A 13,438-nucleotide genomic window follows, 5' to 3' on the forward strand; every position below is an offset into this window, starting at 1 on the left:
TATTAACTCAATTTGTCCTTTTTATTTAATAAAAATTTTCAGTCATTAAGGACCTATTTGGGGCAGCTGCCCCAAACGCACTATAAGTCAATAAGTTATTAAACTAATTTATTTAGCTTTTTTGTTTAATCTAAAAAGTCTAAATGACACCATTAAAATATGTTCTCCAAAATATTCCTATCCAATTTATTAATTTTCATCCTTACCTAAATCAAATATACTTTTTAGCAGTATTACCCATCTCTATAACTTATGATAATACGATGGTAGAATATTATTACTTATATCTTTTTATTTTCTTCAAATTAGCACTAATTATCTTTATAATTTTTTTATGAATATTTTTCATATAAAAACTATAATAAAACTAATACATATTAAAGGGTTACATCCAATTGAACAAAAATTATATCATGATAATATATTATCTCATTATGTTCTTTAATAAGTTTGTTATTTGTAATATTTATAATTTGTAAGGGCACAAATGAAAATATATTGGTTTTCATATATTTTAAATTAAAATAATAACTTAATACTTATTTTTAGCTATTTAAATAAGAAAACAAACATGTCATTTAAATTCAAACATTCAGTTTTATTTAGAATTTATACTAATTCAAGTCTATTCAATTTTTTTTTTTTAAAAAAAGGCCACCGCATATATTTGCTTACATCAATTTTCAAAAGAAATAAATTTAATATTCTTGCATGAAATTAATTGATTTGAGGCTCACGATTAAGAAGTAAAGATGTCAAAAGGGAAAGTGCTTACAAAATTAATTAACCAAGCCAATTTTATTTCACTCTTCTTTCAATCAAGAAGAAAGAATATTAGATGTAAATTCAATTATGACTATAATTTATCCCCTCAAATAACCAAACAAAATAATACGCCCGTACTAGAACCAATAGACTCAAATTTAACATACTCAAACCATATAAGCCAAACTGCTGGCCAATAATGCAACAACAAGTGGAACAGAGGAAGCGAAGGAATTGAAAGCCGAAGATGAAGCCCCGGAAGTTGAAGCCGGTGATGATGATGATGCTGGAGTCGAAGGCGCGGTGCCGGAAAAGGTGGTGATCTTGACCTTCATGCCTTGCTCACAGTGGCCTGATGTACCGCAAGCAAAGTAACGTGTCCCAGGCTTGACCAGTTTTACGACGTCGTTTCCACTGTTCATTGAGTCTTTTGCTGTTCCCAGGTCGCAGCTCTTGTAGGCACTCTCACTTGGGAGCTCTACCACGCTGTGGAGCCCTGGTGTGTACTTGAAAACTGCACACAATGTGTGTTAACTTGGTCATTTAATTAATTAATGGATCATAATTTTCTTTTGATCTGAACTTCATTGCATCAGACAAGAGGGATAAAGCAAACGTACCTATTTGATCGCCAACCTTGAATGTTTGGCCAGAAGCCCATGAATTGAGGTCAGCTGATTCAACCCAGCCTTGGCTACCACCTACAGTATGTTGTGCTGCTGAGGCCTCTTTAGCTGTCAATGCACTAATGATCAACACTAAGAAAGCTCTTTTGATATTCATTCTCTCCATTGCCTTAATTTCCCTTGATCAATATTTCACTTTTGACTTGTTGCAACTTCTCTATCTATTTGTATTTTGTACTTATATATATATAAAACGAAAGGCCCTATCTGTCATTTTTCATTAAATTTATATTCTTCCTTGTCTTATGATTTTACTATAATCCAGAACGTTGATTACTAACGATAGCCTTCAAAAGATGAATCCTGCAGTTACCATTTTGCCCCGGAACAACAATTATTTTATATTACACTACTTGACTGATTCTTCCTTATGATAGGGGCATTTTTGTGGAAAACTATGTTCAATATAAGGTTTGCCCGCAAAGCAAAATTTATTTGGTTAAAAGGTCATTGAAGCTTGGCGTTGAAACAAAGCCATCACAGCAATCATTTTCAGTTGAGGGCTAACTTGGAAACTTAATGATTTAGACATTACACAGATCAGATTTAGACTTTCTCCAGATTTGGAGAACAGCTTGCACAAGTAAAGCAAGTATTGGGTGAGCTGTTGTGATCATTATGTACATATGGTTAATTATCAGCTTTACAAGGTATGCATTGTCTCATTAATGTTCCTTTTTTTGATTTCTTATACCATCCTAGCAAAATGAATGAAGCCAGTAGGGTTTCAGGATCATAGCATGTAATTGCTTGCAGCTAATTAATACTGAAACATTTAAAAGATTTTGGTGAAATGATTCATATCATATCATAAAAGTTCAATTTTCTAGTGGATAATGATTAATTACCTATCCAGTAATTAATTAATTAAAGGGTAAAAGGAAAATTCATCGGGCCTAGCTCTTTTAAGGACATTAATTGTAATTATTGATTAGTTTTGACGTTTAAAGAAAGCTACAACTTGGTTATACACAATATCCTTGGCATTGATGCCCATGATGAAATCTGCATGTCCATAGCTTTTGATGAATTGAACACCAAGCTTGTCCCCGTCGTGAAACTTGAAACTGTCGAGCAAATTCTCGACATCGCTAACATCAGCCAGTGCATCGTTGCCTCCATAGCTGACGAAGAGAGGCAGGTCATGGGGAATGTTGGAGATATTGTATATGGGTGGTCTAAATTCCCCGTAATGCATTAGATTGTAGTCAGGTCTCCCATAGTTGAACTTTGCAATTACTCCATCTCGAACAGCTGAATCCAGAATTAAGTGTTATTAATATTTAGTACCTCCCAAATATTTTGTTGCACTATTGCATTCTCACCAACTTTTTTAAGGGCCAGAAAAAAAAAATTCGAGACACGTGTGGAGCTACCCGTAAGATGCTTGATTTTTACCAATTATTAGGACTTACTTTGAGCCAAGTGCACCATGTTTTTGGTTGATGTTGATTGAGGTTCATTTCTCAAGAAGAGATCGACTGTGGAAGAATTTAGACAGCAATTTCTCCCTGGCGAAAAGTTCATTAATTAGCCCGAAAATTCAATATGACCGTAAAACATTTTCCCAAGTAAAAAAATTTAAAATCCCTCTCAAAATGCATTGCAGAATAGTAACACAAATATCTTTATTGAGCTAAAAAATATTACCAGTAAGTGATGTTAATAAATCGTAGCAGTTAACCACAGGATTAGTGCAAAGGCTCTTGAGAAAGTCAGCTACGGGTTTCCTATTATCAGGGGAACAAATTGTTAAAGAAAATTAATTATTCATTTAGTTCTTGGTAATTAATTCTTACCCTTTTGGATTGAACTCAGCCAAACCTAACAGTGTAGTAATCTGTCAGAAAAAAACCAGAACTTAATTGATTAGGAAATGTTGTTACACTTACGTGCTTTGTTGGAATTAATAATCTATAATGAAATTCATTAAACTCAGTTACCTCCCCAACAAAAGATTTGGCAGCAATAACGCCAAGAGCAGTTCTCATGTAGCTCAAGTAAGCAATGGGGCTCAACAAGGCAGCTGATTTGAGCTTGTCCACTTGTAATCCTTCTGAGAATGATGCCAATGCTATAAGAGTTCCCTGTTAATTAATAGGTTTACTTATTGCCCAGTTTATCAGCTTGATCAATTAATTAAAAGAAATTTATGCTAATTATTAATTTATTAGATTTAATTTGTACTCAGCAAACCACTCGCCCTTTGGCTAAGTGGCAGTTACAGACCCTACAAAGTATTAGCGGGTTTAATTCTTTTTTCAATTATAGAAAATAATTAAGTGAAAGCGGTTTTTTTTTTTTTTCAAATGTGAGTAGAGAAATATTTCTAAAATATTATAGCAAATTTTTTTTTTCAAAATGTGAATAGATTAAACAACATTTAAATATTAGAGAGGATAGACAAAATTGAACTCACCAATGAATGGCCCACGTAATGAATCTTCTGCCCAGTTTGTTTGTAAACATGGTCAAAAACAGCTGGTAGATCATATGCCACAAGTTCATCCCATGACCAATTCCAAAATTCCTGCCGGTCACTGATTTTGATTAATAGCGTGCAAATTTAATGTTCATGTGGTAAAAATAAATAAATAAATAATAAAATTTAAAGAAGAAAGAAAACCATTTGACTGGGGTCAAGGGAGGTGTGACGTCGGCTAAATCTGGTCCCTCTAGTGTTAGCAATCCATACATCAAACCCATGATCAGCTAAAATCAACGGTAGATTTTGTTCAGGTGGATTAAGCAGCCATGTCAGTCCATCCTGCACGCCAACAAACAAAATCGACCTCTCGATCAAACAAATCAGAACTCTTAGCACAAACACAGACGAAATTAGCAGCCAAAATAAATATATCGGTCTGCTGCCATAACACTCCGAAGCGGTGGCCTTTGCCCACGTAAGTAAACCGACAAATAAAAAAGAGACGTCCATGCAGCGCATGTGAATGTGATCTGGCCTCGCAGCAAAGCTAACATTGAGATCTTGATTCCTGGGCCCTTTTTTTTTTTAATTGGAGCCTCAAAGGGTGCATGTTTTTTAGCGCCATCAGAAGATTTAGCCAGTAATACTGAAAGAATACAACGAAGTAACAGGGACAAAGAATCACAAGAGTTTTGCCTAGGAAATCAAAATATGCCGAACAAAAATCCTTAGCTCATGTCTATCTATTACTATTAGCCTGGCTCAAATTACTCTTGTTTTGCTTCTTCACTTGGTGAATGACAAAAGTGATTGTTAACATAGATCATCTTCTTACTTTTTCGAAAAAGAAGCTTTGCCTTACTTTCAGTAAGCCGTTTACATTATCCCTTCACTTTACCAAGAGGCGGAAAATTTTCTCTCTACTTCTTGACCCACGAGTAATTTTTAGAGGATAGCAAGCATGGGGCAAGCACGGGTGGTGATTCAATTCCAAAAGGGTATGCTCAAACTTGGACGCTTTGGTCAAACAATAGTAGACTTGACTTTAAAAGATGCACTAACCAGGCTGGCCATATAAAAAGCAACTTATTATCTTTTTCTTTCCTAACGAACCTTGATTACATGTTGAGGCATGAGAGACTAAATTTGAAATTTGATGGCGTAAATCAAGCCACCTTCTATTGAAAAACACCTTTGTTATTGGAGCCTTTAGCTGATTTCAACTGCATGATGCTCATGAGTGAGAGAATTCGACTTGCAAAGTTTACTTTAGGACAAAGAAATTATTATTAATAATGACACTTTCGGCAACATGCGTTGATGGCACATGTTAATTATTTAATGTCATTATTTTGATCAGAATCATTGCAATTTCAAATCACCATAATCTCGCTTGGACTGTTAGACAGGGTACTTGGACTCTGTATTTGTCATGTTGTTAAACCCAGAATCAGGTTTCACACTCAGTACAGAGTGATCACAGAAGCAGGCACCAGCCCAGTGTCACCTTGTGCCGCATGAGGCAGCTGACTAAAGACACATTTATTAACGCATGCGGCGTGACTAAGATATTAAGTCAATTAACTTACCACTAAGACCCCATGTTGTATTAACACCGGCGGTCGCTTAATCTGGACTCCACCAGCAGCACGGCCTTCCGGTATCCTCTGCAAGTTAAGTATGTACCCATCTTTGGTTGTCACCTGAAAACAAACATGCCCCACGTTAATTAAAATCATTTTCATATACAAAAATTCAGTCAGTCAATTGTATTATAAAACTGTACATTTAAGATCTGTGTGCTCTTACATCAATTTCCTGGCACTTGTAGCCATGTATGATCACAGAGGAAGCGCATATACCAATCTCCTGTGCAGCCGTAGCATCCCCGGCTCGACCCAACCAACCCCGACTCGACCCATATGCTGAACGGGACTCGAACACCAAAAGGACCAACACACGGAAGATCAAGAACTGGCCACGGAGAGCCATATCTTGTCTTGTTTTGCTTATTGCTTGGCAGCTTGGCTGTGAAGATGTGACAATGAAACTTGTCCTTTATATATGTGATGCTGAGGAGGTATATAGAGTGGGAAAGCAATTTTTGTTTAGTTTATCTTTGTTGGCTTGCACAACTGATTGCTAAAGCATTTTTGGAATGGGGTCGCGGGGCCCAGCTTTTGCTTTTGCTTCTTATCGCCAACAAACCGGATATTTGTGTACATACGTATATGCATAACAGCTACGTACGCGCATATGCAATCCAAATCCATGAATCATGATTGATACAAAGCTGAAATCAAAATGTGAAATGATAATTTCGATTCTGAAAGCTAAACAGATTGCAGTTGACAGAGACAGCTTCTGGAGTCTGGTGACTGGATGGATATTGGAGGTTACAGGGGAAATGGGGCATTCGCCTTTACGTGTATAAGAATAATAAGTAAAGATTCATTGGGTCCAATCCAATAAACGGCCACAACAAATTTTAGATTCAGTTTGTGTTTCAATAACTGATGATGAATTCGTTTCATGTGGAATTGCAAGTAACTTCGTGTTACTCTTCATTCTAATAAGTAAAATCGTGTCATTCATTGAACATAATACTTGTACCATAGCTTGTATAGAAATCTTGGAATGTCTGGAGTTACTATGAACAACATACGCAACAGGTCAACTTATGTATTTGCCCATTTCCAGATGTACTTCACACAAGGTCAAGCCCCAAGTCAACACTCATTACTATAATTTGTGCCAAAGGAAAATTCATACACACAGCGTCAGTGACAACATATGCTGCTTTAGAACCTTTTGCAGTACTCCGAGTCAGTGCTACCAGTTTCAAATGGTCTTGAAATGTGTGGGAAGAGCATCAGAAGCTACGGGCACAGTTAACGGAGTGTGTGATGGATAAAGGAGTAGAGAGATAAAGAAATAATCGGAACAAGGCATGTGCCAAAAGATGCCCACCCACCCATCAATTTCATTATCAGTGTCTTTTGACTTTGCAAGCGCCTATGCCTTTTCAGTTTTCACATTGGTGTCCCATAATCAGATGCAGTGGAATAAATGTTAACTTTCCAAAAGTGCTCGGTTTTTCACTCTCTAATTTCTATCTTTATGCCTCCATCACCCACTGTCCGGAAAAAGCTACTAATTAACATCTTAAATTCGTGACTCTCATGTGATGTGAGCATGGTTTGTAAATTGCAATTGATGCACTTTGGTCCTTGTTGGCTTTTCGGGAGGGCCAGTGTCCACAATATTTTTGCTCATTCATTGGGCTAAAACAAAGTGGGCAAAAGTAAAATCAGGGCATGGCTCATAGGTTTTTGTATAAATTGCAGTGAAAAGGACTGTTAGCCCTTAACGTATGTGGTAGGAGGACATAAAACTCTTGTACATCGGGAAATTCTGTTAATTACTAGTTTATTTTAATTAAGAAAAGGATAATATTGTATATCTTTAAAAAAAAAAAAAACACTTGCATTTACAAGAAATGACATAGAATTTTCAAAAGGAAAATGCTATTTTTTCCGGGTCAAACCCCGAGTTAGTTCAAAACGGCGTCGTTTTGGCCTTTGTTTTTTTTTGTCTTTTTGGTTGCATGAAACGTAGTCGTTTCATCTTGTAAAAAGAAAACAAACTAAACGACGAGGAAGGCAGAGGAACGAAGACGCTGTGCAGAGAAACAGCAACAAAGACGATTTTTCAGCAACGGTAGTGTTCATATTTGTGCTGCGTTTTGATTTGCACATGGGATTGTGTGTTTTTCGAGATTGATTGAATCGGTAGAGATTATTTTGTGCATTAAATTGAGCACTAATAGTTTTTTTTTTTTGGGTTTTTAATTTTGTTGTTGTTGTTGTTGTTGTTGTGAAGAATCTGATGACTTGGAGCCTTGCAGTCTGGTCTTTGTCATCAGAGCTCACATAGTTCTTGTCTGTTTGGTGAGTTTAAGAAAAGCAAATTTAGAAGAAAAGCAAATTTATTCTTCAACAAATATGGGTATAATATTGCTCTTCAAACTAACCACCAAGAGCTGCTTATTTGAACAAAGAAACTTAGGCAAGTCAGCACCTGAAATACCCACTGATTCAAAGTAGTCAATCTTAGGTCTAAGGCTCTTCTCAGGATCAGCAAGAAGTAAAGTAGGGTTCTTGGAGATTAAAGTAGCAATTTGGGATTTTTCGAACCCACGAGAAGTTAATAATTGAAGGGTTTCACTGTGTTGTGAACGTTAATCACCTTAGCGACGGAAATAGCTTTTTCTAAAGACAACCCACATGAATTTGTGAGGAAAGAGGAGGGGAAGACGAAAACGAAGAGGACAAAACGAATGCGAATTTCTTTGGTGAAACGAAGAGGGGAAGATAAAATCGAAGAACGAAGAGGGGAAAACGTAATCGAAGAACGAAGAGGGGAAAATGAAGAGGAGAGATTTTGCTAGGGTGAAACGGTCGTTTTACTTTAGTTTTCGGGGTTTGACCCGAGACAAATAGCAGAACTCTTTTTAAAATCATTTTCTTAATTAAAATTGCGGCTGCTACTGCTCTAAAAATAACAGGATTTAGGGATTATATCTCTTTTCTAAAATATTAGAGAGTTTTATATCTTTTATCTAAACCTTGGGGAGCTAACAGTCCTTTTATGTAAATTGTATTGCAACCGGATATGGAAAGAAGCTGGCCGGCTCTTTGCCGCTCAAGATAACTAGCACACAAACTGTTCAACTATTTCAATAATGGTCATTCTTTACAGCATAAATTAGCAAAGAAAAAAATTCCAAACGAATTATAAATCCACACAGCAACAGCAATATACTTATCCAGACAATAATACTGCACCTCCCCAGCAGCATATCCTGAAATTCACATTGTTTCGCAATACCATTGGAGAAGAGTCCCACCTAACCTGGCAAAAGCCTACTAGCATTTTTACAGCTAACTGGTTTCACTAAACCTAGCACTATCTGGCAAGCTAGAGGTTGACTGGCCACAGCTATAAGTACAACCATATGTAGCAGAGACAATCCAGTGGCACAAAGTAGTCGTGTATACTGACAATGTTACGACACTAAATTGACAGCAAAATGAGAAAGCAATAAACCAACGTGTGAATCATGCACTTTTATGAAACTTAGTAAAATTCAATAAATATGGTGGACATGCAGGCTAAAAATTTTTATAGCAAACTGAAATTTAAAAGTAGCAAAAACATATGAACACTATGTATATACATAGCCCCGGCTTCTTTAACACGTCTGTGTTCATTACTGGGTCATTTACTGATTCTGCTTGTAAAACTCTTATTATAGTACTTACCTATCACATCCTCATGAAGTCCTTTGATATCAAACATATCCTTGGCTGCATTTTACATATCCTTTACTCCGAAAATCCCATGAGGGCTAAAAAGTGTAATATAAACTTTACATGACTGTGACGATGAGTAAATTAGAATTCGTCATCTGAGCTCACTTCTCTTCCATCTACATAGTCCTTGTGTGCCAAAATATAAGGTTAACCATTTACAGCTATGGCAGGACTCATCTTCTTCTTCCTGTCAGTAGAATTACGACATGATACAAAGCTTGGAAGGCAACATTGTGCCGATCTCATTGGCTTGTCCTCCATCATAGAATCTCCATTAGGAGTCCTTTCACTACTACACACAGAGTTAACTCCAGAAACATATGGGGTACCATTTGCTGATGGAAGTACATCAAGTATAGTTGTCCTAATTTCTGTCTTCCCATTGGCCATGTTTTGGCTACCTTGGGTGTTTTGTTCATCAACATGTTGGTCTTCTGAACCTTCTTTAGAAATTTGCCGGAACAGTTCAGCTAGTTTCGGTTTCTTTCCTGTTGGGGATGGTTCAGAAATGGAACCGGGAGTTTTGTCCGGAAGAGAAGTGCTGTTGACTTGAGGAGCCCCTGCAAAGTTGTGATGGACTGGAGTATTGCCACGAGATGGGGTAAAATCTGCATAAATAGTCAAAATAATGAGAAAAGGAAAAAGGAATATCAACACTTCAAAATGAATAATAGATGCTCAGCATTAAGTTTCTTCAACACAGCAAAGTTACTACTGTAAAAAGACTCTAATTATCAGAAGACAGGAACACTGGCTTCTTCAGTTTATTCAGTCCATTATTCTGACTTCTGAAAATGAAATGGCGGGCTATGAGCGTACATATTTTCACAGAATAACTCTAGAAAGGGGAAAAAAAGAAAAAAAGAAAAAATGAAAACGGAAACTAAAGTAAGCTTACAAGACAAAACAGCTCAGACATTCTTACCTCCATTGACACTGTAAAAATCATCTTCGCAGTCAGAATCTAGCCATGGTTGAGAATCGAAAAAGGTTTCCTCTTTACTACCTGCATAGAAATCAACATGTGTTTCAAATTTAAGCAAAAAAAAGGGCTACCACAGACAGGAAGAAAAGAGCTGAGTCAATAAATTAATTGTAAATTGTATTTGATAGGAATGGCTCTAGACATACATTAGTACATTCGCAAAACAAAATACAGCTATTAGATTTATCAAGAAGATTTTTCTCTCAGATTCTTTATTCATTTCTCATGCATTGTATCAAAATTCTGGTCAACATAAACTACTCCTAAAACCCAGAAGCAACCAACCTTGTCATCCAATAGGGTCCTAGGTAGAAAGAGTTAAGTGTCAATCGGAAAACAGTTTATAAGTAGCCAGTTTGAGAATCAGCAAAGCCATAACAATTTTAGATTGCAATATCTTAGTCCTCATTATGCTCAGATTGAAGTGAACGGACTCACTAATTGGTCAATCTCCATATGTATCCTAGATTCAATCTTTTTTTTTTTTTAATTTTTGATAACCCAAACTCCTGCGCGGTCAGTAGGGTGCCCCAACCCCATGACTCATGAGACAAGAAAGGGTGGAATTTTAAGCTCACCGAAAGGATCAGATCTGAGACCTCAATGCAACCAAGCACCAGATCCCAAGCCCTCAACCAACTGGGCTGTAATAAGATTCAATTTTGGTGGGGCTATTCCAAAGAATCATCCAAGGAGTTTTAGAGACCCCAATATAACTAGTATCTTCATCTATCTTAGGTGTTTCTGTCAAGGTCCGAAATCCTCCACAAGTTCTCACGAAAATCTATCATCTCATTTAGCTGTCACATTCAATACCCCACAGTGTGGTCCATCCATCTCTCCGCCTTCCTCAAGGATAATAACTATCACCTCCAACATGATTTATTATCACCAATGGAACAATAACTAAGGCCCCAACCCGGGGAGCGGGGGGGGTGTGGTTGGGAGTATTGCCAAAGGCTAAGGCAACACTCACAACACTGCTATCCACATTAAATGCAGGGAGAAGCCAGAAGATAAGCTACAGCATGTTACACATCAAAGTTCTACAGGCACAGGGCACCTGGATTTGAATAATTTAGAAACTGCCATGTAAGAAAAAGCTTCCTATCAGCTCTGCTGAGTGCTCACTCCTTGTATCATCCGTCCAAATAGCGAAAATCAACAAGTACATTCTAAAATCTGTCTTTTATCTCCACTACATTTAGTATGGCTTCCTGATAACTGTCAAAAGGCTATCATCTAGCTATGATCACAACAAGAGTTTATATGAACATTGTCTAAACCTTCCATGAAGTTATCGTGAACGAGTAAAACCTTTTCTGCTCTCAAAAGCCTGGAATAATAGTCCTTAGCCGAAAAGCAGAACTACCTTAAATAGAGTTCTTTATGCTATTAGCAATCCAAAAATAAAATACAATTACAGAAAGGGACATTTGATTATATATTCAAGTATGCTATTAAGCAAATAATAATAACCCTTCAATCTCAAATATAAGCTACCTGATCAGCAGGCACAACAACCTGTCATCAATTCTTTCCTCAAGAAGTGATTAAAAAAAAAGGACAGGGCACCCAATGTCAACTGACAAAACCAAATCATACTCTATTGGCAAAAGTAAAATACCCAAAGAAAACTAAAGCAACAAAATGATGAAACGACCAACACAGGGGACAAAAAGATGATTACATAATTAAGCTCAAATAGAAAGCCATGTTGTACGTAGTCAGTGATACTCACTATACTAGTGGAGGATGTACAAGATCATTTAGTTCATAACAACTTTTATGGATGAAAAGTAACTAATAATTTTAAGAGCAAGAAGAGGAAAAAGAAAAGATTATATAAACAAAAGTAATTAAGATAACCAAAAAAAAAAATGACAGGTAAACAAAAACAACACACAAATAAAAAAAAGTAATAATAATAAATTAAAACTCCATCAATCACTACAATACAACAAAAAGATAAACAAAACAAAACCACCGAAAGGGCATAATTATTTCATATGCACATCAGTGCCATGCAAATAAAAAAATTTTCAAAAAATTATTTGAAAAAAACCATAACAACAATAATTGACATCATCATATTCATATATTTTTCTTTTAAAACCGAAAAATAAATTAAAATAAAGAGATTAATCAGTTGCTATCTACCACACTCATCGATTGACATAAGATAAAAACTTCCACAACCCAGTTCAGATCATCATCAAAACATCACCAAACAAACATTAAAAACAAAAACAAGATGATCATTTGATTGCTTTGACTCCCAATCAATATAACAAAAGAGAAAAGAGAAAAAAAACAAGAGATTGAAACTTTGAAAGAATACCAAGGCCTCTAAACGCGTTGACTGTCGCCGCTTGTTTCACGGGGGAAGGTGGAATCGCAAGCTTCTCACTATTGGACCCAAATGGTGATGATAAGTCCATTTTCATGGCAGCGGCTGAGTCTGCTGTTCTCTTGTGTGCTGATGATACGCACGAACCCATGTCTCTAAATTCTCTTTATTTAAATTGACAAAAGGTATAATAAAACTAAGAAGCCAGCGACGCTCTTAGCATCAGAAAATCTTCTTCTGTAGAGACACCAGAAGAGAGAGAGAGAGAGAGCGAAAGTGAATTATACAAAACAAGACCCAGTATCAGTATGGAGTCGTTTTTGGCGTTGTGTTAAAGGAGAGTGCAAATTAAAAAAATATGGGGAGACAAAAAAAAAAAAAAAAAATGGAACACAGAGTGAGGGCCTTGAAAGCGAAGTTGATGGCTTTTAAAAGTACTGCAATTGTATAAAATTTCTTTTTATCTAAAAAAATATTGTAACTTCACTGTTTCTTTATTTATGTTCTCTGAAGATAATTATGATAAGTTTAAATTGATTTTTAAGACTTAAATGGCAAGCAAAAAGCTTTAAAAGCAGTTTGAGACCGAAGAAACTCTAAAGTATATCAAAAGTATTATATTTAATTAATACATATACGATATATAGAGTTTAATTAAATATAATTATTAATTAAATAGTAATTTTTTTTTTAAACAAATACACACACATATACATATATTAATTGGATGGAATATTTTTAATGTACTCTAAAATATTTCTGATTTAGCGGAATGGGTATATCCCTCTAATATTGATAAAATTAAATATAATAAACTCTAATTATAATATATCAGTAATAAAAAAATAA

The 13,438-nt window shown here is 35.8% G+C and overlaps 3 protein-coding genes across 3 annotated transcripts; all 3 read right to left on the minus strand.

Moving 5' to 3' along the window:
- Nucleotides 1-783: 783 nt before the first annotated feature.
- LOC18052966 (mavicyanin) lies at nucleotides 784-1,623 on the minus strand. Its single transcript, XM_006447036.2, has 2 exons — nucleotides 1,386-1,623; nucleotides 784-1,279 (listed from the first exon to the last, which is right to left on the minus strand). The coding sequence occupies exons 1-2, from the start codon at nucleotides 1,555-1,557 to the stop codon at nucleotides 933-935; spliced, it is 519 nt and encodes a 172-aa protein (XP_006447099.1). The 5' UTR covers nucleotides 1,558-1,623; the 3' UTR covers nucleotides 784-932.
- A 660-nt stretch (nucleotides 1,624-2,283) lies between these two features.
- Nucleotides 2,284-5,954, minus strand: LOC18052967 (triacylglycerol lipase 2). Its single transcript, XM_006447038.2, has 9 exons — nucleotides 5,689-5,954; nucleotides 5,469-5,582; nucleotides 4,078-4,218; nucleotides 3,871-3,981; nucleotides 3,395-3,538; nucleotides 3,251-3,291; nucleotides 3,102-3,181; nucleotides 2,867-2,962; nucleotides 2,284-2,705 (listed from the first exon to the last, which is right to left on the minus strand). The coding sequence occupies exons 1-9, from the start codon at nucleotides 5,869-5,871 to the stop codon at nucleotides 2,383-2,385; spliced, it is 1,233 nt and encodes a 410-aa protein (XP_006447101.1). The 5' UTR covers nucleotides 5,872-5,954; the 3' UTR covers nucleotides 2,284-2,382.
- Nucleotides 5,955-9,147: 3,193 nt separating this feature from the next.
- Nucleotides 9,148-13,037, minus strand: LOC18052968 (uncharacterized protein At3g27210). Its single transcript, XM_006447039.2, has 3 exons — nucleotides 12,581-13,037; nucleotides 10,180-10,260; nucleotides 9,148-9,862 (listed from the first exon to the last, which is right to left on the minus strand). The coding sequence occupies exons 1-3, from the start codon at nucleotides 12,738-12,740 to the stop codon at nucleotides 9,402-9,404; spliced, it is 702 nt and encodes a 233-aa protein (XP_006447102.1). The 5' UTR covers nucleotides 12,741-13,037; the 3' UTR covers nucleotides 9,148-9,401.
- Between the last annotated feature and the right edge of the window lie 401 nt (nucleotides 13,038-13,438).

This window comes from Citrus clementina, unplaced genomic scaffold (assembly GCF_000493195.1).
Source record: "Citrus clementina cultivar Clemenules unplaced genomic scaffold, Citrus_clementina_v1.0 scaffold_2, whole genome shotgun sequence".
Classification (NCBI taxonomy): domain Eukaryota; kingdom Viridiplantae; phylum Streptophyta; class Magnoliopsida; order Sapindales; family Rutaceae; genus Citrus; species Citrus x clementina.